Below are 27,765 nucleotides of genomic sequence, written 5' to 3' on the forward strand. Positions count from 1 at the left end.
TTAAGCCTGTGCAACCCATCAAGCAGGCCCTTGAATATTCAGATTTCAAAACCTGAAAGCTAACCTCCAGTCTATTCCAGCTGTGGCACACAGAGGTCCCTTATATATATCAAACCATAAAACACTGCTGCCCACTGACACCAACTCTCTTCCCATTTCTTGCTGATGGGTTTTGCAGGATCTGTGCTCATATCAAACACTAGCCTTAATTATAATTAGTAGATCCATTTGAAACAAAAAGAACACATGGCACTGACAAAGAAGGAGCTAAAATAAGTAGAAATCCGGCAGCAAGACAAGGCTTTTCAACTAGGATTTGTTTGGAGCTTGTAGTAGAAATATTGTAGAAATAGAAAACCCCACCAAACTATAAAAGAACAGCATACAGCTTTGGTTTTCCTAGACAACAAAGCTCTCAATTTTGCAGAAAATTGCAGGAGAATCCAGCAGTGACCTGAGTGTCTAAACTTCCAAATTTCTCAGCCATACTATGAACTACATCACAAAAGAGAATAAGGTACCCTCTTGCTGACCACAGACAAGGCCTGGAACAACCTTAAAACTCTACACTCCTCAGTCGTAAATCTAATCCCCAGACCTACTCCCAGTCCTACTCGTACAGAGGAGACCAATCTCTCAAGTAAAATAGAGAGTAAGGTACCATGCCCACAAGGAAACTGCCTCCTCCTGAAAACTGTGGGCCCTACACAATTAGCAATAAACATGCTTCTGAAGTAAAAAAAAAAAAAAAAAAAGTCTAAACACAGGTCCCATTCCATCTCACAGTAAGAGAATTCAAGCTCCTCACCCCACTGCTCATTAGCAGCAGAGATTTCTGCATAAAATCTGAACTTTACCCCGCCCCCCCCTCTGTTTTTGTGACTTTTCCAGTTCTGCATAGGGAATCAATACCATATTAACATAAGGCAAATACTTTGGTCCTTAACAGCAGCAGTTTTCTAAAACAGTGAGTGCTTGGAACTTTTTCTCCCAAGTACTAACTGCAGCCTCAGCTCTAACCCCTTCTGATCACTGTGGTTGATCTAAAATGATCGAACAACCACAGCCTTTAATGTCATCTTTCCAGACAATCCTAGACAAGAATTAATGGAAAATAAAACATGGGCCATCAGTTCCTGAAGACACCAGTACTCTTTTTAACCTCCCAGTGTGCAGAAAAGAGCAATAGTACAGCTTCTGTTTTCCAAACCACAAATGTAAGCCTTTGCCCTAGATACATAGTTCCTACCCTGACTCTTCATCCTTCACTATTCCCCTTTTGTTAGGATCCCTGCGGTGACTTGTACACATAACTGCTGTGCTTCTCACTTCTCTTCAGATCATTTTTTGTCACTGCCTTTACGGATTATAGCATCAGTTACAAATTCTTGTTAGACTACAGGAATGGACACTAATAATTTCAGAAGAATTTTTGAGAGCAAACACACATTCCTCATTAAACCTCTTGGGGAGTTAAAAGCATTAATATGCATCCCAATGCTGAAACTCCCCTGAGTAGCTAATCTGCAGCTAAATGTCAGGATGGTGGGATTTCACACCTGAAACAGCTCTGAAAGCAGGCACCCCAGTGTATTACTGTATCAGTACACCTGCCTGTTCCTCCACCATGCCTCTCCGGGGGCTGTGTTGTTGCTGAAGAATTTATTTATCTTCTCACACAGAGCTGCAGCTGGGAGGCATAACTCCCCCAAACAGTCACTTCCCTGCTGGCAGGACGTGAGATGAGGCAGCCAAGGACCACACTCCAGCACTCATCAGGGAAAACAGCTAACTAGCTACAGCAGCCCAACTCAGTGCAGCTGAGGTCAACACTCTGCACCTGTGCTCCTCTTTGCAGCAAACATTAAAAAAAGAAAAAGAACCAAAAAACCCACATTGGCTCCTCTCCAAAGAGTTTTTAATCTCACTTAAACACGTTGATTTATTTTAGATGCAAGGCTGACTTAATATCCCTACATCCTTCCATAAACTGGTTAAGTGCCGATAATTAGAGAGAGAAGAGCCCTGCTGCTATCGTTAACCTTAGCAAGACTTCCTATTTCATGTTTCTCAGAGCAACTAGAGGAACAAAAAATTTCTCACTACCCCTTCTGGTTGCCTAAAACTCAAGCTTCTGAGTTAATCTCTTTCTAGGACTGCTACAAAGTGGCTTTTGACTAACAACACGATTTTGTTTTTGTTTTGACTAACAACACTTACTTGTCTGACTACAGGAACTTAAGGTTGTTTGGCTGAAGTCTGGTGGGGAATAATTCATGGCTTCAAACTAATAAACGGGAAAAAAAATAGTGCTTGCATTTGGCTGAGTTTAACATCCATGTCATTATTAGCAGTTCAAAGTATAAGTGCTGGAAACCAGCCTTTTCCTCCAATTTTGTTAAGTACCTTTTAAGGACAGGAATGATTGAAAACACTGAGGAAATAACGCAAACGACAGCTTTAAATTCCTAGGCTACTCCCAAAGGCTCAGTGCAGTTCTCTCTCTCAGGAGCAGCTGTTGAGCCAGCGGCCACAAGAAGATTCTGATCTGCTAACAAAAGAGAGCCACCTGCTATCAGCTTCAAGGCAAACCAACACATCACAGTTCATGCAACCTAGTTTGCCAGTGGGAAAAATTCAAACCGTTCTGCAGCCATGCATAACTCTCTCCCTGCAGAGGGATCAAAGAGCAAAAATAAGTAAACAATCCTTTAAGAATGAAGGGAGATTGGAAAATCAATTTCTTTTGGAACTAAAGTCTTTCAACGTGAAAGAGTTCTTGTGAGCCCTGCCAGGGCATTTCGGTTTCCATGGACTCCCTGTCTTCTGCTTAAGCATGAGTTTAGATCCTTGTAAGTCCTAGGGACCATGTAGGACAGTTCCAAGTTTAATGTATTTTCTGGTCCAGTTCAGGATCTGCTTATGCTTATGATGGATATATTATTCCTACCAGCACATACAGGCAAAACAAAAAATTAAGTTAGAAACCTGTTTGATTTCATGTACCACATCCACATGGGCAATAGGAACAACACTGAAGCAGACACCTTCAGCACTTCCAGCATTTGAAAAGTCCCTGCAAAAGAGCATGGACAGATTTTGGCAAAAACATATTCCAATCCCAAAATAACATTCTCATTTTTTATGCCATTTTACCTGATGGCAGAGTAACGTATTAGTTAAGTGGGGAAGATGTACTGATCATGTAAATAACTGGTAACATGCCAGCTTTCATTCCTGAATCCCCTCTCAAAGAAAGTGCCTGAGCACAAGTCAGGCCCTCTGCAATGAAACTCCTACTGCAGTCTCATTAAGCCATTTACTTAGCAGTGCCACATCTGCCTAGATTGAGATCAACATGTTACATTACATTATCAAACATTATCACAACCAAAGTGGTACTCAGAAAACAGGGGCAACTAAACCCCATATGAAAGCACATATCAATTCTAGTCAGCCAGCAGAAGTTCAAATTGCCACTTACTTGCTAGGGCCCCTGCTAACTTCCCAAGAAGAAAACTAGAGTCATTCTACAGTAACAGTGGTACTCTGGTCCCATTACTTCAAGCTTGGGAACTTTTATTTTATTTATATACATAAACAAACACACAAACTCCAAAAGCAATTATTTCCGTGTTTAGAAACTGGATTAATGTGCTATATGAAGCAAATAGTGCATTTCCATTTTAAAAAATGTCCTTTTTCTTTACTGATGGGCCTGTTAGCAGTGCCACATGATTGTCTGGAGAAGCTGGGCATTTTGGCAGATGTGGAAAATACTAACAATTTTTTTCTTTTTTCTTCAGCCTGAAATTTTGATGCATGTGGGCCCCATTAGCCCTAATCCACCTTTGAAGATGAAGCTAAAAACATCAGCAGCATGAGCTATGCATCATTAAAATAAAGGAAATGAAATGCACACAAATAGGTTGAAATAACACTAAGTCTGAGACATAGTCCCACAGGAAGGAAATACCAGGTTCTGACAGACACAGTACCCTGCACTCACCCATCTTGGTCCTGCCTTGCTCCCATAGCCCAGATGGTCTTTCTGGGTGTCCCAAGCAACTGAGGAATGACAGCGAGTGCAGCTCCCAGTGCTCTGCACACCATGTGTATCTCTGATCTATTTTTAGAAAATCCTGACCCAGTACATGAAGGCTTTCAGTCTCAGGGGATTCAGATAAATAACTGCAGGTGCTGTGGTACTTTACATAAAAGTTAAAAAATGCCTTAAATATGCCTCAAGGATTCATCCTGATGAGGAACAGGGTAGCTGCCCTGCTGCCCTCTTTCACACTTCTGAAGAAGAGATCTGGCACCATTTTGAAAAGTAGCCATGCTTAATGGAACAGAAAGAACAAGCAAAAGGGGGAAAAAAATCTACTGGAGCAACGGTCTACATGCAAGTTTGTCTTTCCTCCCAAGGTCTGCTACCCTCCTAGACCCACTCTCACCTGATAAAAATTTCCAAGACACTTCTTGCTAGTGCTTAGCTCCCTGGAATAGGTTGCCCAGAGACTGTGGAGTCTCCATCCCTGGAGATACTCAGCACTTGAAATGAAATGCTACTAGGCAGCCTGCTCCAGGTGAGCCTGCTTTGAGCAGGAGTTGGGACTAGATGACCTCCACAGGCACCTTCCAACCTTAACTGCACATCAGCCTAGGGACCAGGCTCCAGCTGATGGAGCAATGCAGAAGGGAAGAGGTGTTTGTCCTCGTAGTTGGAGGAGGACAGCAGGAACTGGGCAGACTTCATCCAGATCATTCCTAACTGATCCATACTTTCAGATTCACCAGAAGTTAAGGAGGTGAAATAGCTTGTATGCCAGAAGTGCACAAATGAATTTTTTCTTTTTTTCTAAAGAAAGAATTAACTCCAGCACTTTACAGCCAACATTGGTTGCAGCAGGTTCACTGACACTCCTACAGCTGCCTCCCACTTCTCCCACACTGCACAGACTTCAGAAGACATGACGGTACAAAACCCTGACAGTCTGCAGCCTTCCTAGACAAAAAATCCCCACTACAGGGAACTTCAGAGCCAGCTTGACAGACAAGGCATAATGTGACATCCTGCCCTGGGCAGCAATCAACTAGATGACTCCTCGAGGTCTTTTCATTCCTACTTTGTACGTTTAAAATAAATAAATAAATAAATCCCTGACCTTTGAAAGCACAGAAAAGCTTATAATAAAAAGCAACAGCTGATAACAAACTCTCATTTTCAAAGACACAAAGTATGCAGAATTTAGACCAAAACCAAAAATAAATACAAACACACTGTATTGTATTAACTAGTTTCACAGAATGTTTATGCATTTCAAGATGTCATTTTTGTGTTACAATTCCCTCCCTCTTTCCAAAGAGGGCTCATTATTAATTTTATGTAAGATCCCAGTATTCAAATTCATGTCTAGTAGACCCCAATTTGTGAATGTGGTTCACAAATGTGGTTCACAATGTTCTTTAACACAATCTGAGGCATCATAATCTGGCAATTTAAGAGCACAGTGGGGAAAAAATAATACAGAAACTGCTGCTATCCAGCAAATGTTTGCCATCACACAGCTGATGCTTATTGTAACATTTCTCTGCAGCGCTGCAAAGTATTTTGCTGAAGAGTAGCAAAGTCGTGCTGTGCAGACCTCGGTTAGGCACAGCAGTCATTTTCAGCTTCCCTTCACATGCTTCCATTGAAGGATTTTATGATGTCATTTGTGTAAGCTTGCCAAGACTTATACGAGGGAGGCAGACCCAAAGGACAAAAAAACTTTCTGTGGATATTGGGATAGGATCATTTCTTCAGTCTTCCCTGATTTTCCATTTCTTACATAAATTTACAGGACTGAAGTATAAAAATGACCTCACTAAGAAAGAAGTTTCAAGAAATGTCAACTTTGAATACTGTCTCTGGTCCTCACAGATCCAAGAATCTTGTACAGGTTACCTAACCTTTCTTCCCTCGTTTCCCCAGCTAGGAATTAAAAGCATTTTACTCCCAGTTTTTCTTTTGATGTTGCAACTTAAGTGCAAGCTTTTTGGGGGAAAAACTTGACATGACATCCTGCACAACACGATAATCACCCCCTATGACTATGCTATTAAAGCTATCTATTTAAAAAAAAAAAAAACAAAAATCTACAAACATGAATGGGAAACTAAATCCAGTAGGTTTAAATTGCAAACCAAGTGAAAAGTCAATTTGATTTCTAAAACTTCAGTTTTAATATTGTGATGTGCAAGTCACAGCACAGGTGAGCTATTTGTAACCAGGTACCAGACATGGGTGGACAGAAGAAATGCACACAGAGCCGGGGACCAAAACTTCAGCATTCCTGAGGGATTGATACTGGCCATAAAGGTAAGTGTGGCCTTGTTGCACAAACAGACACAAGCACAGAAAACACAGCACATTTGAAAGCCAATGCTTCCCAGTGAGTAATAACACCATTAAGGTCTCCAATGATCTCTGCCTCTCACCAGAAAGTGGCTTCACATAGAACTTCTCACAGTTAAAAGTAAATTGTTGAAGAACAAGAAAATACTTAGCTATAGTATCATGAGCTAGTTGTAGACTAATGATGTATAATTATGAAAGTTATCATTACTGTAGTGATCTCATCAGTTTCTATATTTGGCTACAACTAGCTCCTTTAAGTCTAAACCATTCGCTCACTGGGAACAGTTACAGAACATCCATCACTCTATCATCCAGGCTCTCTCCCAGCTCCCACCATCTGAACTGTGGCTCTTGTTTTCATTTCTGAAGTGTAAGCATGTTCTAATCAGCAAGGCAGGCACAGATTTTCAAGCACAAAAGAACCTAATTATTGCTTCTAAGTACTAACTCATTTAGGTAGGTACTTAATCCCCAGGTTAGTGAAAGATGAGACGGCAGAAGGCCCAAAATGAACAAGTATTTAAAGATGGAATTACAGACAACTTTCTTTGCTACACTGTCACCTAATCTGGGGGTAAGGAAAAGTGTAAACTGACATGATAAACTGCTGAATACACACACTTTTAATTTGCTTACTACAGCCAGGGTGCTCCTTAACTGAGTGGAGCTCAATAATTAAACAAATCTGCACTGCTACTGTTCAAAACAGGAAAAACACCCCAAACCACCTAAAAGAGGGGTTGGGGCATGCCCACTGTGTAGCTTCTTGGTCATTCTTGTCCAAGACAGAGGAGCACTCTTCCCTCCCTCTGCAGCTCTCCTCTGATCCTAGTGCAAGATTGCAGCAAGTCTCCAGAACGTGCCCCAGTCTCCTACGTGGCTAGGCTGGATTGAGCACAACGTCACTGACTTGGCCCACCCCAGTAAACATGCCAACTGCACGCACACCAGGAGCATATTAGAACACCCCCCAGCCAAAAAAACAGACTGATTTGGATCCAAGAGCCTTGTTTTCCTGAGCACTCTCCAGTGCCACAGGTCTCTGGCCTGCTTCTTGTGGTGCCACGCACTGGGGAGCCCAGCACCGCCTGGGCTTTTGGCAGGCACCTGACGGGAGGGCTGCAGGAGGCCCCCGCTGCCACCCCCCGGGTGAGCCTGAGGCAGCCTCCGGGATTTGGCCTGTCTTAGGAGCGGGCTGCTGCTGCCAAGGCGGGGACTGGGCAGGTCCCAGCCCGGGTGGTCAGCACCAGGGCTCCAGACAGGCTGCAGGCAGTGCAGACCAAGTAAGGCCTGGTCAAAGACCTGAGCACTTCACAAAGGTCCCCACCACTGCGACACTAAGACAGCCCTGGCTGGTGCCAACCAGGGTCCACAAGACAGGGTCTGCTGGGGTTAAGGCAGACTAGGGACCATTCACAATAGACCTTCTGACTCTGGGAGGGGGAAGGAAGGAAGCATTTAACTGAACGGACCAGTGACACAACATGCCAGTTGGCCCCAGACCAAATGGCCTGCTCGATGCATTAGGATGCATGTGGCCAGCAAGTTCTTCCTCACAACTGCAGACGCTGAACAAGTCAGAATTAAGACCGAAGGGAAGAAGGGAGTACAGGACTGTCCAGCATGCACCCCTCATTTGGTATCAGGCTAACAAGGATTGAGACTTACTGACACAGGATGCTTACAGAAAATTCAGTGTCTGCTTCAAACTCATTCACTGTCTCTTGACCCATCTTTGCTGTCAGTAATAAAACTTCCTCCAAGAGATCTGTCTGAGAAATCCACTGTAGAATTTAAGCCCTCAAGCAATACAGAGACCATATGGAATTTAAAGAGATTATATATGTTTTTAATTTTCATTCTCAAGACCTGCATTTGGGCATTTTTAAATGCCGACTTACTCAAGAAACTGTTAAGTGGAATACAAGTGGTGGTGAAGGAATGCAGCTCTTTGACAGCCACCACTTCACTGCTACTCCAACCAAAGTAGCCCCACAAGCTGTGGCATGTGGACACAGGTAAATCTGGAATTCAGCTATTGAAAGCACTGTCAGGTATGGAGGCTGAAACACAATATGCTTCCAGAAGTTGATTTCATTGTTTCCTTTGTTCTCAAGAGATTTGACAGATATTATCTGTAAGCCTTATCTCTTGGTGGGTCCCAAATGTCAACAGGTCTGAAAAAGCCTGTCACTGGGGAGCTGAAGTGACCATGACTAAAGTTCACCCAGGAACTGGTGCCACCTGGCATGTGCTGCTCCCTCTCCCTCTGATGCAACTCACAGGGCCTACAGAAGTCCCTTTTCAGGTGCCATGACATTTTAGCCATTCTGATTTTCAAAAGCCTGCCATGTTCAACAGCAGTTTTTCTAGTTTATCCACTCCTTGTGTTTGCACACAATCCTCCTAGGCATACGACTCCCTTTTAAAAGCTGTAGAGGCAGCTAATGCTTTTCCAGACTTCAAAAATAAAACAAAGAAAACAACAAAAACCAAACACTTCTGCACTTCTACAGTGAGAAGCATTCCAGGATCTGCCTTGCTTTAGTGAACAGGTCTATGCTTACAGACATCAGGCAAGCACACTTTGCTCAATCACAGGCTATATATGTAGGGTCTGAAAATACCTACTCATATATATTTTACAGAAGCACAGAAATCATTTAGGTTGGAAAAGACTTCCAAGATCATCCAGTCCAACCTTTAGTTCAAGATTTTCATGTTCACCACTAGACCATATCCCTAAGCACCACATCTACACATTTTTTGATGACCTCCCGGAATGGTGACTCAACCACTTCCCTGGGCAGCCTGCATCAATGCCTCACAACCCTTTGAGTGAAGAAATTTTTCCTAATACTCAACCTAAACCTCCCCTGGCGCAACTTAAGGCCATCTCCTCTTGTCTTAGCACTTAGTGCTTGGGAGAAGAAACCAACCCACATCTCACCATCAGCTCCTTTAAGGTAGTTGTGAAGCATGATGAGACCTCCCCAAACCTCCTTCTCTCTGGGATAAACAACCCAAGTTCCCCATAAGACTTGTCCTCTAGACCCTTCACCAGCTCCATTGCCCCTCATCTGATACGATGAAATCCAAACCAGCAAAACTCCTACTGATAGAAATGAAAGCAGGTCACATACCTACACACAGGTGAGTCTTGCATTCACCCACTACTAATCATCCACTCATAACTCACAGCCATCTTGTCTGTGCAGCACACCATGTTTGTGCCACTATCATGACATTTTTTTGTGCACACTAAACTTAAATAAATAAAGCTGCCGCTAATTCTCTGTAAAGACCCATAGAGGACCTGAGGACAAGTAACAAGCATGTTCCTGGAATACAGGCAGAAACATCTAGTCCTGCGGACTTAATGCTACTTCAGAGTCAGTGAATGACCAGGGGGTGTATGGAGGGTATGTATGCTCCCTATACCCCTTTATGCAAAGGTACACTTTATCTACTCTAAGTTAACAGGAGTCTCCCCACTGACTTCAGTGATTTGTGATCAAGCCCTACACCAGCATTTCTTATTTTTACACAATTTCCACGCTTTCCATGCCTAAAATAATGAGACTATTTTAGACCCATCCAGGCAGGTCCTGTTGCTCCCCTCATTTATGCCAAGTCAAGAGGGAAAGAACCTCTAATCCCTACAGATAATGAATGACTGACCAATTTCTAAATTGGTCCAATTCCTCCATCCCAACACACGCTTCATTGCCACAGCTGCCCCCATGCTGTGATTTCTGAATACATCTTTGAATGCGTCTTTCAGAGGACAGCCTTGCAACAATGCTCCTTTTCAATGCCCCCCAGCACCTACTCCACACATCCACCCCGCAGCCCTGGCAGACCCCAGCAGCCTTCCCAGATAGCCTGGCATTTAGCAGCCAGCAAGCAGAACAGCAGCCAGCTCTCCGTACTAAGCCGCGAGTACTTGGTGTCTGCAGGTTTGGACAAAAGCTAAGCACTGAAAGAAACACAGGATCATTACGGTTGGAAAAGACCTCCAAGATCATCCAGTCCAACCAGCACCCTACCACCAATGTCACCCGCTAAACCGTGTCCCTAAGCGTCAGGTCAAACCTTTCCTTGAACACCCTCAGGGACAGTGACTCCACTACTTCCCCGGGCAACCCGTTCCACTCTTTCTGAGAAGAAACGTCTCCTCATTTCCAACCTAAACCTCCCCTGGCATAACTTAAGGCAACCTGAAAGCTCCCCGGCTTCAGGCCAGCTTCGTCCCCAAGCCCCGGGGGCTCGGCAGGGCGGCCGGGGGGGGTGGGACGGGGGGCTGAGCCGAGTCCCCTGCCCTTTCCCAGGCACGGCCCCGCCGCCAACCCCCCGAGCCCCTCTCGCCCCTTACCAGAGGGCGATCCTGCTCTTGGGGTAGCGCAGCCTCTCGATGCAGCCGAGGAAGTGGGGCAGCGCGTGCGCCGCGTTGCGGGCGATGATGGCCAGCAGCACGGTGGGCTTCTGCGGAGCCGACTCGGGCAGGGGCTGGGGCTGCAGCTGCGGGCTCGGCGGCGGCGGCGGCTCCGGGGGCAGGCCGGCCCCGCAGCCGCCCGGCAGCAGCAGGAGGACGAGGAGGAGAGGACGGGGGTCGCACGGAGCCATGATGGGTGCCAGAGCAGAGCCGCGGGGAGGAGCGCTGCCGGCCCGGCGCCCTCAGAGCCGGCCTTTGTGGGCAGCACGGCTCGGCACGGCTCCGAGCGGCTCGGCACGGCTCGGCACGCCCCCAGCCGGCCGCCGGGCGGAGCGGCGAAAGGCGCCGGTATCGGGCAGCGGGAGCTCGGCGGGGAGCCTGGGCTGGAGCTGAAAGAAACGCGAAAGCAGCGCCCGGCCGGGTCTCACCCCGCCGTCCCTGAGCTGCCCGGGGCTCTGGCCGGCACCCACCAGCTGCAGGAGGGGCAGGAGCGCGGCTGCCCGGGCTGCAGTGGGGAGGGTGAAGGTGTGCCCTGCCCCGGAGCGCATGGACGCCCGCCACGCAGCCCCAGTCCTGGTCCCCAGTCCTGGTCCCCAGTCCCGGTCCCCACAAGCTCTCCACCTGTCCATCACCCTCCCCCAGCTGGAGCTGGGTACACTCTAATTGCTCTCTCACATAAGGGCAACCCCACCCCCTCGCTTCCCCAGCCTGCCTCTCCTAAAGAGGATGTAGCTCTCCGTGATTGTGTTCCAGTCATGTGAGCTGTCCCACCACGTCTCAGTGATCGCAGCGAGATCGTGGCCCCGCGTCCGAACGCAGACCTTGAGCTCATCCTGTTTATTTCCCACGCTCCGTGCACAAGCGCTTTAGGGAAGCAGCAGGTACAGTTACCCCGGGGGGATGCAAGAAGAAGATACGGGACGGGGGATTGGGAACGCTACCTTCTCTGAGGAGCCCTCAGACAATCCTATGGGAGAGCTCAGAAGTTTTTCCTGTCTTCAACAGTGACAGTGGTGTGAAATGTGTTCATCTGATCCGTGGCAGTATGGAACAATGCTAGGGCTGCATGGTATGAGGAATGTGACCTTCTCTCCTACAGACCCTTCTATAAGCACAAGTCTAAGAAAAACAGAGGGGTTAATGTACATGTATGTAGTTCTTGTACCTTGCAAAGGAATGTTTTAGCAATTCGTGTCAATAGAGAGCTTGAAGGGAAATGTATTTGTAGGCTTTTACTTGAAGTCTCTGATATCTGGGGGGGTTCAGAATAGCTGCTAACTATTATGACTATTGCATGGGACGCTATGCAAGTCTCTGGTATCTGGCCAGGAGACTAAGGAGACGGGGCAAGCTGAAGAACGACTAAAAGACAAAGTTTGCAGGGGATGCTGCACAAGTCTCTTACAGCCAAGCTGGACAAAGGAGAAGGACCAGAGGGAGGAAGACTAGGAGCCTTCCGCATGAGAGACCCCCAGAGGGACCACCGGAGACTGTTACGCATGCTCCAGTAGGAGGGTTTGGATTCCGGAAACTAATTATAATAACCCTGTTTTTTTTAGAAGCAGTAATGAACATGTGTTAGCCTAGGAGCGTAAAAATCAGCTGCTTGATGTAATAACTGGTGTGCGTCTTGGTGGAGCAGAGATTCCCGGCGCACCCAGCGCTGTTTGCCTACCTCTATTCCTTTAATAAATTGTAAACTTTGATTATAGTCCTATTTTGAAGACTGAGCCATTTATAAGAGTAGTGAGGACTTCGCCCAGCCCTTCTCTGTCACCTTTAGCTCCCCTCCCTTCCCCCATCAAACCTAGTTTAAAGCCCTGGTAATCAGCCCAGAGAGCTTGCTCCCCAGCACACTTGTGCCCCACTTGCCCAGTCCTGGTCCCCAGATTTTTGTGCCAGGAACATGATTCCACAGAGCCTTCAAGCCTTTCTGTAGCTTTAAAGATGCTGAAATGGTCCCTGGCTTGAGAAGAACTAGTTCCCCGCCTGGCACTACGAGTCATTGCTTAGGGCTAAAAGCTGAGGCTCTTGTCTGTTATGTGAACAGCCAGGGAGACTCGGCCTCCCTTCTCTGTTGAGTTCGGTGCTGCCTAGCCTTAACATTTTCAGTACTCAGTAGCGTCCCCCAGGCTCTCGTATTTTGAGAGGGATTGCACTCCCCTTACATCATATGGGAATCCCAGTTTTCTGTCTCAAGGGTGAATGGTGTAAGGCACTTCTGAATCATTGCAGGTTGTCGTTGTTGTCCGGAGAACAACCAGTATTACCGCTAAAGACTGAGGCAAAGAAGGCATTAAGCACCTCTGCCTTTTCCTCATCTTTTGTAACAAGGTTTCCCCCCGCATCCAGTAAAGGATGGAGATTCTCCTTAATCCTCCGTTTTGCATTGATATATTTGTAAAAAGATTTTTTTGTTGTCTTTAACAGCAGCAGCCAAGTTGAGCTCCAGATGAGCTTAGGCCTTTCTAATTTTGTCCCTGCACAGCCTTGTAACATCCTTATAGTCCTCCTCAGTGTCCCGCCCTTTTTTCCAAAGATTGTAAACCCTCTCTTTTCTCCTAAGCTCAGGCTGCAACTCTCTGTTGAGCCAGGCCGTTCTTCTTCCACACCGGCTCAGGACCCAAGGGCTGAGGTCAACTGTATGAAGTTCAACAAGGCCAAGTGCCAGGTCCTGTACCTGGAGCGCAATAACCCCAAGCAGAGCTACAGGTTGGGAGATGAGCAGTTGGAAAGCTGCCAGGTGTAGAAGGACCTGGGAGTATTGGTGGATAGTCGGTTGAATATGAGCCAGCAGCGTGCTCAGGTGGCCAAGAAGGCCAACAGCATCCTGGCCTGCATAAGAAGCAGTGTGGCCAGCAGGTCTAGGGAAGTGATTGTCCCCCTGTACTCAGCTCTGGTGAGGCCACACCTCGAGTACTGTGTTCAGTTTTGGGCCCCTCACTACAAGAAGGATATCAAGGTGCTCAAGAGAGTCCAGAGAAGGGTGACAAAGCTGGTGAGGGGTCTGGAAAACAAGTCCTATGAGGAGTAGCTAAGGGAGCTGGGCTTGTTCATCCTGGAGAAAAGGAGGCTCAGGGACGACCTTATCGCTCTTTAAAGAAGGCTGTAGAGATGCGGCTTGTTAAAGGAGGCTGTAGAAAGGTAGCAGTTGGTCTATTCTCCCATATGCCTGGTGACAGGATGAGGGGGAACAGGCTAAAGTTGCGCCAGGGGTGTTTTAGGTTGGATATTAGGAAGAACTTCTTTACTGAGAGGGTTGTGAGGCATTGGAATGGGCTTTCCCAGGGAAGTGGTGGAGTCCCCATCCCTGGAGGTCTTTAAAAGACGTTTAGATGTTGAACTTAGTGATATAGTTTAGTGGAGGACTTGTTAGTGTTAGGTCAGGGTTGGACTCAATGATCTTGAGGTCTCTTCCAACCTAGACAATTCTGTGATTCTGTGAAGATGGGTTGAAGACTGTTGATTTTGTGCTAGGCCCTGTATCAATTTGATCATCTCAAGATTATACTCAACGTTTCCTCTCATCAGTGTAGTTGTCAGCCTGTTTTCAATGTCAGCCAGATCTTCCTTGGTGTAGCCCAATTAAGAACAATCACAGTGCACTAGGAAGGGTTTTGCAGTCGCTCATCTGCTGTTACAACAATATGCTCTAGGTATCTGTTAAATAGTGCATAGCTTTTTTATGCATGGACACCAGCTCGAAGCTATTCACAATGCTGTAAGACACAGGCCTGACTTCATTTAAACCAGTGTCTGAATTTATCAAAAGAGGCACCAAGACAGAGCTGATAAGCCTGACCAGCAGCTGTACACGTGCAGGTTACTTCCACCCGCAGTCTGAGACATTCCTTAATAAAGCGGTCTGAGATGCTTTCAATAACAACACCTTGAATCTAAACGTCTTAACCAGTCTGTAAAAACTTCGGACGCCATACATTAATGATAATATATTTGCTTTTGTTTCTGTCTTGCTCCCTGTCTCGCTCCCCTCACACATCCCCACGGCCTCCCCCGGCCCCGGCGGAACGCGGCGGCGGCGGAACTGCGGCGGCTGCCGGGGAGAGGGCGGAGCTGCGGCGCTGCCCGGAGCCGAGTGGTGTTGCACCGGGGGAAGCATGGAGCCGGAGCCGGAGCTGCAGCCCGAGCCCGAGCCCGGCCGGGCCGAGGGGGGCTGCGGCCCGCCGGGGGGCTCCTCTGCCGGCGGCCGGCGCTGGGCGGGAGGGGCCGGCGGCAACTGGATGGCGGCGCACCCCGTGGTAGGGCCCGCGGCCGGGGGGGGCCCGGGGCCGGGTGGGGGTGGGCTCCAGCCCCTGCCCTGCGGCCGTGCCGGGCCGCTCCCAGCCCCATCCAGCCCGGCTGGAGCCCCTCCGGGATGGGGCAGCCACGGCTTCTCCGGGCAGCGGGTTCCAGCCCCTCACCTCCCGCTGTGTGCAGGATTTCCTCCTAACGCCTCATCTATATCTCCCCTCGTATAGTTTAAAGCCACTACCCCTTGTCCTACTGTCATCTGCCCAAGCAAAAAGTCGCTCCGTCTTTTTATAAGCCCCCTTTAAGTATTGAAAAGCTACAATGAGATCACCCTGGAGCCTTTTCTCCAGGCCAAACAGCCCCAGCTCTCTCAGCCTTTCTTCCCAAGAGAGCTGCTCCAGCCTCTGAGCATCCTTATGGCCTCCTCTCTACCCACTCTAACAGCCCCACGTCCTCCTGGTGCTGGGGGCCCCAGACCTGGATGCAGGACTCCAGGTGGGGCCTCACACAGGCAGAGCAGAGGGGCACAGTCACCTCCCTCGGCCTGCTGGTCACACCTCTGTTGGTGCAGCCCAGGATGCAGTTGCCCTTCTGGGCTGCAGGCACACGCTGCTGGCTCATGTCCAGCTCGTGTCTGGGATTGTCCCAACCCAGGTGCAGCACCTTGCACTTGGACTTGTTGAATCTCATTAGATTCACATGGGCCCACTTCTCAAGCTTGTCCAGGTTCCTATTGATGGCATTTTCTGCTACCTTGGGCCACTGTTGCTCTGAGGAGCAACTTGGGTACATCTTCATGGCTCTGGGGCCAGTGAAGGTGCCAGGTCACCCTTCCCTCACCAAGAATTGGTGCTCAGGGAGGGGGTTTTAATCCAACGTGTTTTGTGGGGTTTGGGTCTGTCAGGGGAGCTCATCTCCTGGCCTGTGATGAAAGCCAGTGGGGTTGTGGGGGAATGCTGGCTTTAGCAGAGGGTGAAGTTTTAGATGCTGAAACTGTAGCTGGAAAATGCAAATGTAAACTTTTAAATCCATCTGAATTTTTAGTATGCTGAAAACACAGAGGTATTTAATCTGGCTGCCATCTTGTGTTGATGTACTGCAGCAAAAATAGGTAAAATTCATAGATGTCCACAAAGCCAGTTCTGTTCCAGATATAGTTGCATTTCCTCTGTTGCTTATTTATTTGGCTTGCTTTCTTAATGGCCGAAATAGGGGGGATGTGGAAAAAAACTCTGAAGATATTGTCAGAAAACTGTTCCTGTCTTTTAATTCCCTGTTAGTCCTTAAAACTGGTTTCAGACTCAACAGGTTAGACAGCTGTATAGATTCTGGGTCTGGTCTGTATGTTTTTAATGCAACTTCATCTTCCTTTGACCAATGTTGTCTTTTTGGTTTCAGTTTACAGAAATGATGTCCCTTGATATATCTGACAGTAGTCAAATCTATGCTGCGTTTCTGGTATACCTGGACCTCTTAGAAGGTAATTCAATGAAGTGACTGGACAGATGTACCAAAAATGTATTAACATGTTAGGCGTTAACTAAGGTTTGTGCACTATCAGAGCCTTTCCTGCAGAAATCCTTGCCGTTTGCTTTGAAACTTCATGCAGTGATGGTTACCTAAGAAACATGGTATTTTAGAACCAAAGATTTCTATCGTGTGCCTACCCAGAGCCTTTACAAAGATTAAGGCCCATTTTGGCCAGCAGTCACAGTTACAGGTGCAGACCTTCCAGAGCAAAGACACTTGGCATGGAAAAAAGAAGAAGAGTAGGGGAAGAAAAGGGGATATGGAAGGGCAAAGTTACAAGTTCCGTGGTTGTACTGGTAATAGAATCCTCTTTTGTAGGTTAATGTCAAAGCTACTAAATCATAGCATCTTCCTAAGATTACAGTTTAGAAAATGCCTGAAGTGTGCCAGTCTGATTAGGATGCTGGTTTCTGGAAGGGGCAAGCATTCCTGTAGGAAAGAAGACCGCTTAGAAATCTGGTGACAGTAATTACGCCAAACTTAGCATAGTCTTCTGATGCCTTACAAGAGTGGAATAGTGTTATGTGATGATAAACCTCTGCTTGCAATTCTCCTAGATGGGCTCCATTGAGAAGGGACTGCACATAGGCAGGCAGCCAGCCCAGTAACAATAATGAGTTTCTCTTGGAGGCTGGTGATTCTCAGTGTCAGGGTATGGAGGAATATTACAGGCCAGAAAGCACACATCTGTTGTAATTATTGTTAAACCCCTTATAGAAAATGTCTTAATAAGCTCTGAGAGATTGCTCCTATAGTTACGCAATGAAAATTTTTAGCCTCATCTCTTCAAGCAGAAGGGAAGAACTGTGTGTCATCAACAACCATGCCTGTAGCACCTGTTCCACACAGTTTCGGGTACTGATAAATTTCAGGTTTGGTTTACAGTTTTATGCTGCAGGTGACTAAAGATAAGTTTTTGTCTTCTTTTTACCTTTTTGAAACAAAGTCTCGTCAAACGGATCCCCAGACACCATCCATCAGCGTAGCTCTGAACTCACCACAGTAGTAGTGCTCCCACAGGTTTCTTTAGCAGGTTTGTTTCTCAGAAAGAAATCTTGCCAGCTGTATGGGGTGGTCCTCTCCCCTGTAAGGAGAGGAAGGGATAAAAATGGAAGATGTTAAATTAAATTTGAAACTTGATACTTGAACGATCGGAACTTATGTTTTGTGTTCTGGTCCATCTCACTGATGACAAACCTTTCTAGGGAGAAACTGGCATGAAGTGAAGCATGTCGGAGTAGCAGAACTGCAGCTCATATGTTTACATGCACGTGAGAAAGAGCTGGACAGTCTCCAAGTGATGGTGCCAGTACCTGTGGACATATCATTAAGCCATGAAAGGTGAGGCTATGGTCAGTGTTTGGATGCCACTACTACTCAACAGGTTGCTGATAATTTGCTTAAGGGGGAAGTGGGAGAAAACAATGAATACCACAAGCAAAGTAATATCTCAGCCTGTAAGCAGAGTTATTTTGGATACTGCAAACATATATTTAAAGTTGAGATTTTTTTTTTTTCTAAGCTGCATCAGTCTCTGCTTCTTCCTCTATGGAAATAGTAAGCCTTTGATTTCAGCTATCCACAGCAATCGACTCCTTCTGTTGATGAACACTTCAGATTGTTTAGAAGCTGCATTTCCTCTAGCAGGTAACAATGGATATCCAAGTATGTGTTTGAGAGACAAGGTTAGAACCCAGGACCTTTATAGCTTACGTTTTGAACATTCTTGTGTTGCATATTTGTAGTCTGGGAAATCTAACGATGCTTCTTTATGTCAATGGGCTTTCAAGTACCAAACAGGAAAAGAAATCCCCCCAGACCTGTCTAAGAATGATTTTTTTTTTTTTAAATTGTTGAATCTCAGGGATAAGCCTGGTAGTGTGCTTCATTTGTTTAGCTTTTTGGTTTGAAAGTATGATTTGGCTGCTTTCAAACGGAAATGCCTCTTAATTCTCCAAAATCCAACATATAACTCTCCTTTGAACTGTGATTTTGACATAGCACGTTTTAGACATGCTATGTTGTGTTTTTTTTGCTTTTTCTTAAGTTTTAGAAGTGACAAGTCTCTTGCAAATAGACTTCCACCTTAATTCTGCTATGTGTTTTCCTAAGAGCTTACATTCAGAAGCAATTCATTTGTGCAGGAGAAGAAGATGACTTACTAGATATTGATGGATTCACCTACTATCTAGTTGCTGAAAAATCTTCCATTTGCAAATACTGGCGGTCAGTCATTCCAGTGGGCTTAGTTTTATGTAGAAGTACAGTGTGATAGAGAAAATCTGCTGACAGGTCTTCCAGGATGAAATATTGAGCATCATTCAGGTTCTCTGTGAGCAGCTGATTGCTGTTTGTGTGTGACAGGGACACACTGCTGCTCACAGTGTTAGAGTTCAAACTGGATTTTGTATGGGAAAAGAAAGCAGCAAATTAGGATATGGGACCTTTGAGAAATAACTCCTACATGCTGAATTGTGCTTGTTTAATGTAGTAGGTTTCCACTTAGGCTGGAAACTTTGACTTGCAGTGCCAGCAACTATGTTCTAATTGGTTTTTAATGACAGAGAGATACTGCGCTGCATGCATGTCCTATCTTTCACTGTTTCATTGGGGCTTTTCATTTGGAGCCTCTGATCTTGTTTGTACTGTGGTGATACTGTTTGCTCTGTTTCTGGCACCAGGTGTGGATGGAATCCATTACTGGAAGGATGTGTGTTAGAGAAGCACAGACTGAATGCATCACATTGATTAAAAGTACAGTCTGTGACTAGGTTTTGCTATAGAGCAAGTACATAGAGTATGTTGACACTAAAATGAGCTGAATACAGTGCTGTGATGCCAGATGAGTCTGTTAAAGCCTGTATGTGCTTGATACAAGCGTATACTATCCTTCTGCCTCACAGCAGCTTTGGGAATTTGTGTTGTTGGATGTGCACGTGCATATGCATGCTTGGAATTTCATTAGTGGGTCACTGCTGATCAGAGAGGCCTGGTCTATCTTTATCAAGAAAGGACAGAATCAGCTCAGCTTCTTTGCTGGAACACGAGGCAATAGAGGGGGTAGGGATGATAAATGTGCCTCAGACATAGGCAGTGCAGAAGGGAGTTAATTAAAAGGCATCCTAAAGAAGGAATAGGAAACACAGTGTTACAGCGCTACTACTTCTTTGTTCTGACAGCTGTGAATATTTTGTTGTTGAGATTGTTGGTAGCAGGAGGCTTTGTTAGGTATCTGATGTCTTAAACAGTGTTTTCTCATTTGACTTACCAAGTTGTAGACAAACAGGAGAGCATTCATACTTGGTTACTTTACTGTTCTGTTCAAAAGCAGTGTGCTGGGTTTTTGTGTTACTTGCTCTAAGGTAGAAGTACAAAGAAACACAGCTCAATTAACATTGAAACGTAAGCCATTGCAGGTGGTCAGGAACCTGAAAATATTTTGTCCTCATTGCTGGGCCTGGAAATGTTGTGCAGCAGTTGGCAGCATTTATGGGCAGCATTTCCTTGCTTAAACAGTGAGGCCTGGGTAGGAGCTGCAGGGGTGGTTTTTCTCTCAAAGTCACTTCAGCAAAGACCTGCCAAGCTCTGCCTTTCCAGGTGTCTTGTGAAGATTCATGTTTGGCCAACTCTCACAGGAAAGTGTCCTTAAACGGCCATAATAAAATTGATATGGAAATTACCAGCAAGGTACCAGAGCAAAAGATAAATGAGAGTGCCATAAAAAAAAAACAATCTGCTCTATGTTTTTTAGCCTGTTGTAAGATTTCATTGTGTCCAGCTTACACATTACAGTTAACTGCTTAAGGCAGAAGCTGTTGTACTTGCTAAGCTCAGTGCCTTCCATAAACTCAATAGAAGCTGATCATCCTGAGCTGCTGGCATGCATGGTAGTTCACTGAATCACAGAATTATGGGGTCTGGAGCAAAGTGACCACCAATGCAAATGATAGTCTTGTGCTTTGTGTACCTGCTCTTAAAATGAAGATTGGTGAATCTTCTGTGAGTAAAGACATGGAGAATAAGATGTAACTTCTTCCTCTCTTGGACCACTCTCCCAACACATGAGGTTCAGAGTACCCTGCGTGGGTATTCCCTTGAATTGAGTGACACATACTAGCAGGAGGAATCCAGAGGTCCACTGTGTGGGAGGTGTTTCCTGTTCACTACCAGAGACAACATCGTAGTGCACAGGGAGTATCTAATTGTTGGTACGTTCCAGAATTGAGGCTCCCCAAAGGGGCTGAAGTAGTTAAATACAGGCAGCCCTGTTTCAAAGCCAGCAGAAATTACTTAGATAAACCAAGCTCAGAAAGTGTGTGAGAGTTTGTAGCATTGACAGCTAGATTTGCTAGATAGCGTTAAAAGCCTTGAGCCTTTCAGGATCAAGGAATTAGATGCTGGATCTAACAGAATTAGGTGCTGTCTATCCTGGACAAATAACATTGTCCAAGCAAAATGTCTGTTACTAATACACCATTAGATTAAATGATACGTCACTGTCCTGTTTGTTCTTTGTGTGCAAGTGTTGGAACTGAAGAATGAAGTTGGTTACATCTGGTTATAAAGATTGTGAAGTTTGTTTTAGGCTAAGAGGGAAAGGATTATTTCATTAAAATGCTAACTTAATTCTGGGGAAAAAATGTTTCATTTTAAAGCTAATAAACATCCTTAGAAAGAAATCTGGCACTTGGAAGTGATTTGTCCTCTTCTAAGTCTGTAGTTTGTGAAAAATAGATATTGCTCTAATCTGAAGTGATTTTGCTTACAAGCAGCACTGTTATTATAAATGCACTGGAAGTGTGACATGCTCTTCATCTTGCAGCCTTTTCACAGTTCTGTCAGTACTTCTGCTGTTAGTATTATTTGAGTTTTAATGTGTGCTTTACTGTACAAATAAAATGGCTTTTAAGTACAAATTCTTTATCAATAGTTTAAAAGTGATTGATGTGGCTTACAGAACTGAGTTAGGCATGCAGTACTACCTTTGAACTTCCTATAGCTTGTGTGCCGTGTAGAATTTTGCTGAACTCCAGTTCCTCCGTTTTGCATAATTCATCATGTTTTCTTTTTCAACTTCCGTGGAAAAAAAAATGACTTTATATTCCTTGGGGTTTCAATTTCCTTTTCTGACCAGTGAGGCACGTGGTGTTTTCTTTGGTTCTATTTTATTTCCCATTACAAAAACCCAATTTTTTTTTCCTAGCATCTCACGTTCCTGTAGTTAGAAAGCAAATCACAAGAAACAGTGGTGTCCATTTACACACCGTCTCCCCTGCCCCACACCACATTGTTATAAATGATGTCTCAACTCAATCTGAATTTAGTAATATTTATAAAAGAATATTTATAAAAGGTATAAAAGGCAAGTAAACAACGCTGGGTGTGCGGGGAGTCTACGCTCCACCAACATAGTTGGGTTTAGTACGTAAAGCCATGTTCTGTATATTTAGAATGTTTGATGTTTGTGTGTGTGTGTTGGTGGAGCGTAGACTCCCCGCTCACCCAGCGCTGTTTACTTGCCTTTTATAGCTTTTATAGCTTTTATACCTTTTAGAAATGTTTGTTTTATAAATATTACAAAATTCAGATTGAGTTGAGACCTCATTTATAACAATATCAACCATTTTCTCGACACAAATTACCACTCCATATATAACAATATATTTCTTACCCTATATTTCAAGGCCCTAGGTTCATCTAACTTCAGGGCAGGCAACAGTGTCTGGAGTGGTGTTTTCCTGATGGTGAGCAAGAGACTGTACTGCTCTGTTTGCATACTGCTGGCAAAATTCAGGGTATTGTGCTTTATAGGAGGCTTCCTCTGCTTTGATTCTCTTGTCGGGGGGCCCCTCTGTGCTTGTCTGGCACAATGGTGTGCACCCGATGCAGAGTACAGAGACCAACTTGTATCGACTCTTCAGCCCTGGCTTGCATGGAGGGGAGGGAGCTATTCAGGCCAGCCAAGCCTCCAATGAATTATTCATCCCGGTACAAAGGACAGATTGAAAGCCTTTGGCTTTTATGGTAAGGAAGGCAGCAGTTCCATTTCAGCTAAACGGAGCACTATGCAACCTCCATAAAACTACTCAGAGCTTCCAGTATTTCCTCTGCTTCTCAGCAGTAGTTGCATGGGATACATCACTGAAATACTTTTTTCAGCACAAAACTTCCTGCACGTTTTCTTTCCTTTATGATTCTGTTCCCTTCTAGGTTTTGGTCAGTCAGTTAAAGATTCAAGCCACAGTTGCCCGAAGTTCACCAGTTGTATACCAGTTTCTTTCTCTGGAGCAAAAAGGGCAATATCACTTTGTTAGGAGCAAGTCACTAGGAAATACACTATGGATTTCTAATGTGTCCAAAGGCCTGATACAAAAGCCTCCTGTTCAGAACAAGATGGGGGAAGAGTAGAAAAATCCCCTCTTCTTTTGTGTGTGTGTTTTTGTGGGTGAGGGGTTGTTGTTTTTATTTTTTTTATTATTATTATTTTTTAAGGTGTTAGTTACAACAGTAATAGAAGACCAGCTGAGTTCCCTGTTGCAATTTAGTTTGAAGGCAACAATAAGGGCAGATGCAGGCTGACATTAGTAGTGATGTTACCTCAGCTGCAGTGGTCCTTGCATGATGTTAAGTAAGTTAAGTCTGTTCTTTCAATTAACTCTTTTGTAGAAAAATAGCAATTATTGCTAAATGCAGCTTGTAGGTATCTGGAAAGCCCCTTTAAAGTTTTCTGAAGCAAAAGACTTCAGCAATGCTAAAAACTTACTTTTGTGTAATAGTGCCTCTTTTGTATGATTGAAATTAAACCCCTTTCATTTTCTGCAATGTGAGGTGAATATGGGCTTGCTTCCTCAGTGGAAACTGAGGACTTCATCCTACTTGGATTTGTCTTGGTGGGAGCAGATCTTGGCTTCCACTGGACATGCAGACACCGTCAGTGTTAGGGATGGGTTTCCAAGCTATTCTGAGAATTTTTTACTGTGTGATCTACAACTGAGAATTCATATTTTCAAAAAAATGTTCAACCTCACTCTATTTACGGGACTTAGAATAAAGCTTTCCAGTGCTTCTTGGGGTGCCTAGCTTTACATACGTTATTTTCCTTTCATAAGGCCTTTGTTCAAATCTACCTTTTTGTGGGGGAAATGTAAAGCTTCAGTATTGCCCATTTTAACATTCAGTGGCTTTTCTTCCTGGGGAGAGGGAGAGGAGGGAAAGGAGTGTTTATAGAATATTTTAACTTCTAGACTTCCCACTGTGTATGCAGCAGCACACGTGCTTGATCTGTGAGCTCTCTTGGGACTCCAGATGCCTTTTAATTTTTACCAGATAGATACAGAACCAGTAAATCCCAAGAAGGTGGCAACATGTACAGAGTGTCTGTCCCTGATCTTCCTAACGAGGCTGAGCCTGTGGGTGAGCTAATCTGAGCTGATGAACAAACACATGCATTGCTTTTAATTTCACAAGGCCAAGAACACTTCTTGCCTTTTTTTTTCCCCTCTCTATATAGAGCATTAGACACATCAAAAATAATTTTAAAAATATTTTTTTCTGCAATATTTCATCTTTGTATTTTTGGGAGGTGGTAAGTGCAGTGATATCAGGGCAAACCCAGATGTTCTTCCCTGACTCCTCCTTTGAGAGGTCTGATGCTGGAAAGAGGCTTTGTGAGAACACTGGATGCAGAGGCTAACAATGATGCCTTCAGGGGAGGAGAGGAAATGCAGGCATCTGATACAGACTTCCTGAATTCCAAAGCTTATTCTTTTAAAAGATACCTTCCACTAATCTGCAGATGTGCTGGTTGCATTATGGCTCACTGTGGTCTGTATGAATAGGAGCTCTTGTTTTGGTGCTGCTTGTATCTAGAAAAGGGGGTAGAGGAGAATCTTGCATTTGCAGTTCTAATTCTGTAAGTTGATAGAGGCTGATCCTCTGTTTGCAGTGGAGAGCACTGTGCTCCATGGCCAGCAGTGTTAGCAGATCATCCTGAAGCAATGGAATGTCCTTGTGCTCTCTACTTAAAGCCTGAAACTCAGTCCCCTGAAAAGTAGGCCAGGGACTTGAAGAAGTCTCATTGATCCGTTGCGAGGACCTGATTGCTTTTGTGATCATGGTGCATCTTCTAAGCATAAGTGCTAAATGGCAAGAGGAATAAAGGTTCATGTGGCTGTGCTTGGCATTGTAAGAGGAGTTCACAAGTGATGGGAAACAGATCTGAGGCCTCACTGTACCTCCATCCCCTGAACAGACTAGGGAGAGAAACAGTGACAGTTAACGAAGGAAATTGTGAAGAAGCTTCTGTCCTGGCTGACAGGTAAGCGCAGGCCACACTCAACACAGGTTTGGTTTCTTTGGGTCCCAGAATCTCTCCCAGGTAGCTGTACCCTTTGTTATTTGACTTTTTAATGATAGTTCTGTTTCTCATTCCCAGGCTGGGGGAGAGATTAACCTCTATCGCTACACAAAACCAATGACTAGCTCTTTCTTAATGTTGTCTCTGCCAGGAGACTGGCCCCACCACTGACTCTTATTCAGAAAGACAGAAGATGCGAGGTGTGATGGGTGGGTTCTTGCTCCATATGTGTGTGGCGTGTCTGGAAGGATACCCACAGTCCTTTCCCAGGCCCTTGTCAACCCCAGGTGCATGCCCTTCTTACCAGGTAGCGCACCACTGGCAGGCCTTGGTGTATTTGAGGCATTGCTCATGTGGGGGTGCTTTTCCTTCCTCTTCCAGAGCACCTCAACCCACAGCTTGCCTACAGCTTTGGAAGGCAGGCTTGCATCTGCACTCTCCTGGCTACACGCAGCGCAGTTAGTGTGCCTACAGCACAGCTGCAGGCCGAGGCACCAGCCAAAGAAATGTACCAGGAGGGAAGGTAGTGGTCACACTGCTTGAAGCAGGAATCTTTTGCAGATGCCTCTCTTCTGACAGTGACCAATGCAGTATCTTTCCTTATTCTCTTGTTACAAAATCTGACAGTAGGGGCACCAGAATATGGCTTTTCACAGCCTTAGTATCTCTGCTACATGGACTGACTGACTGCACTGGATGTCTTGCCTTGCATTATACATGGGCCAGCAGTGAGAGGAAAAGGAAAGGCACTACTGACTTCAGCAAGTTGAATTATGACCAGTTAGAACACAGATGGGTACATAAGAGGGCCATGGGCCTAACAGCGTAGGCTTTCCAAGCTGCTGCTGCTTCCCTGCCACTTCCCATTTGGCTTTTATTAAGGGATCAAAGTGGTTTGGAAGGGAAGGTGATGATTAAAGTTTGAAAGCTGATGCATTTAGAAAGAGCCTTATTTTCAACTGCAGCGCCCAGCTTGAGAAATGCATTTCTGGGGAAGAGAGCTCATGGGCACATGATGTGAGGGGTGATTTTTTTTCGCAGTGCAGAGCTGATCTCTCCCCAGTGCATACCCTCTCTGGCAATCCCAGGAAAACCCTGCAGCACCTGGACTCCGGGTGAAGGAGGATGCTCCCTGTGGTAATGTTTGCTGTGGGGAAGCACTCCCCATAGCTCCAGAAGGAGCCTTCTGCCCCTGGACATCATGCTCCTTCAGTGCTCATGCCCTGATCAGAACAGTAATATGCCAGGAATCGATGTTGTTCTCAGCTCTGAACTAAAAAGCAACTAGCATGTTATTCTTAAAATAAACTGCACAGGAAAAGTTGCATAACTTTGTTGTGAATTTTTAAGGAAGACATTATTTATGCAGACTTTCCTGAGGAAGATCGTTAGTCTTATGTCTTGTGGCTTCTAGTCTAGACGGGGAGGTAGAGAAACCTGGCTTTGGTTCCCGAGTATTCCACAGACTCACAGAGAACTGCAGCACACGGACTGGAAGACTTATCTCTACAAATGGAAGATGTCTCTCTCTCTTTTTTTTTTTCCCCTCACACATGGTATTCAATTAGATTATTTTATTCCAATGAAAACAATGGCCATTAGAGATTACCATGCTCCGATTATGGTGGTGAAAGGATGGTCGAGGTATGTGCACAGTAGTACAGCTAGGGAAAAATAAGAAGTTCATGTTGAGCTATTTGCAGCAGAGATGTATGCATCCAAATGCATTTTTTAGGAAAAAATAAGCTTCACTGTTATTTAAGAGATTGCTGCTTGATTATAGGACTTTGGATTTTTATTAGAACAGATATTACACTTTCTTTATCCAATAAAAAGCCTGGTTTTGTCTTCACTAATCTCTTCTATTTAAAAAGCTGCAAGAAGAAGTTGTGTTAAAGCCCTCTTGAAAGGCTCAAATACAAGTTTCTAATTTTCCTCCATCCTTCCAAGCTTTGTATGAATTTTCTTGTGCTTTCTGGGGGCAAGCACGTTTATTATAGGCATGGTATTAAAGATCAGAAAATTAAATAGTATGTAAAAACATTTCTCAAGTTAGAGAACCTGACTGTCCTCCATGACAGTACGGAAAACTGTTCCCTGCTTTGAATGTCATCAGTGTTAAAACCTACAAAACCCATCAATACTGAACTTGTTCCTTTGTGCCATCAGTAGGTTTTTATGCAGTCCTTGCTAACTGTTTTTCTCTTCTAGGTTAAGAGAAATCATGAAGAAAGCTTCTCTCCCATGTGACAATCCTGACACCCCACTGTCAGTTACCTTGGCCATAGTTGAGTCAGATTCTACAGTAGTCTACTATAAAATGACTGATGGCTTTGTAATACCAGAGCCTCCTGACAACACTGAAGATGTGGGCAATAAACATTGGAAGAAGAAAAGAAGGAAGCTGTCCAAATAATCAAGGCAAACAGACTTTCCTTGAACTACTGTCCTCAAACCAAAACAAATCCAGGAACTTACATATGTAAATAAGTAGTGTGTAAAACTGTGTTCTGCATATCAAGCGTATGTTCATGGGGAATTGAGTTTTGTGCAGTTGCACTGTAATAAAACACTGTTTGAAATATGAAATGGGTCATGCTTTTGAGACAGATTGCTTCTAACTAATAAATATCCTTGTGAGATGTTTGCAATGCTAGTCTCTGATTGATAGCTGTTTGGGTACATAACAGAATAAACACATCCTTACTCATATTGTAAATATTTATTAAAGGTAAATATCAATGCCTTCTGGCAGAAATACTGTTACTCATTTAAGGGCTTTGTAATTTA

General features: G+C 44.9%; 2 protein-coding genes and 1 long non-coding RNA gene across 5 annotated transcripts in view; 2 read left to right on the forward strand and 1 right to left on the reverse strand.

Moving 5' to 3' along the window:
- Positions 1 to 27,765, reverse strand: part of COLGALT2 (collagen beta(1-O)galactosyltransferase 2) — a 114,812-nt gene that overhangs the window by 40,004 nt on the left and 47,043 nt on the right. For 2 of the 3 annotated variants that reach the window (XM_068691111.1, XM_068691110.1), the window contains exon 5: positions 17,551 to 17,703. Coding sequence is in view for 1 of the 3 variants with exons in the window: in XM_068691109.1 (XP_068547210.1) it covers positions 10,779 to 11,029 (251 nt within the window). In the remaining 2 variants the exon portion in view is untranslated. Of the gene's footprint in view, positions 1 to 10,778; positions 11,219 to 17,550; positions 17,704 to 27,765 lie in introns of those variants that run through there. The other variant, XM_068691109.1, reaches the window with a different exon arrangement.
- LOC137860632 (uncharacterized) lies at positions 11,206 to 12,770 on the forward strand. Its single transcript, XR_011099110.1, has 2 exons — positions 11,206 to 11,719; positions 11,844 to 12,770. It is a non-coding gene; the product is annotated as an uncharacterized lncRNA (long non-coding RNA).
- Positions 14,912 to 27,568, forward strand: TSEN15 (tRNA splicing endonuclease subunit 15). Its single transcript, XM_068691113.1, has 4 exons — positions 14,912 to 15,097; positions 16,488 to 16,569; positions 17,825 to 17,960; positions 27,187 to 27,568. Exons 1-4 carry the CDS (start codon positions 14,957 to 14,959, stop codon positions 27,389 to 27,391), a joined length of 564 nt encoding a protein of 187 aa, XP_068547214.1. The 5' UTR covers positions 14,912 to 14,956; the 3' UTR covers positions 27,392 to 27,568.

This window comes from Anas acuta, chromosome 8 (genome assembly GCF_963932015.1).
Source record: "Anas acuta chromosome 8, bAnaAcu1.1, whole genome shotgun sequence".
In the NCBI taxonomy this organism is placed as follows: Eukaryota; Metazoa; Chordata; class Aves; order Anseriformes; family Anatidae; genus Anas; species Anas acuta.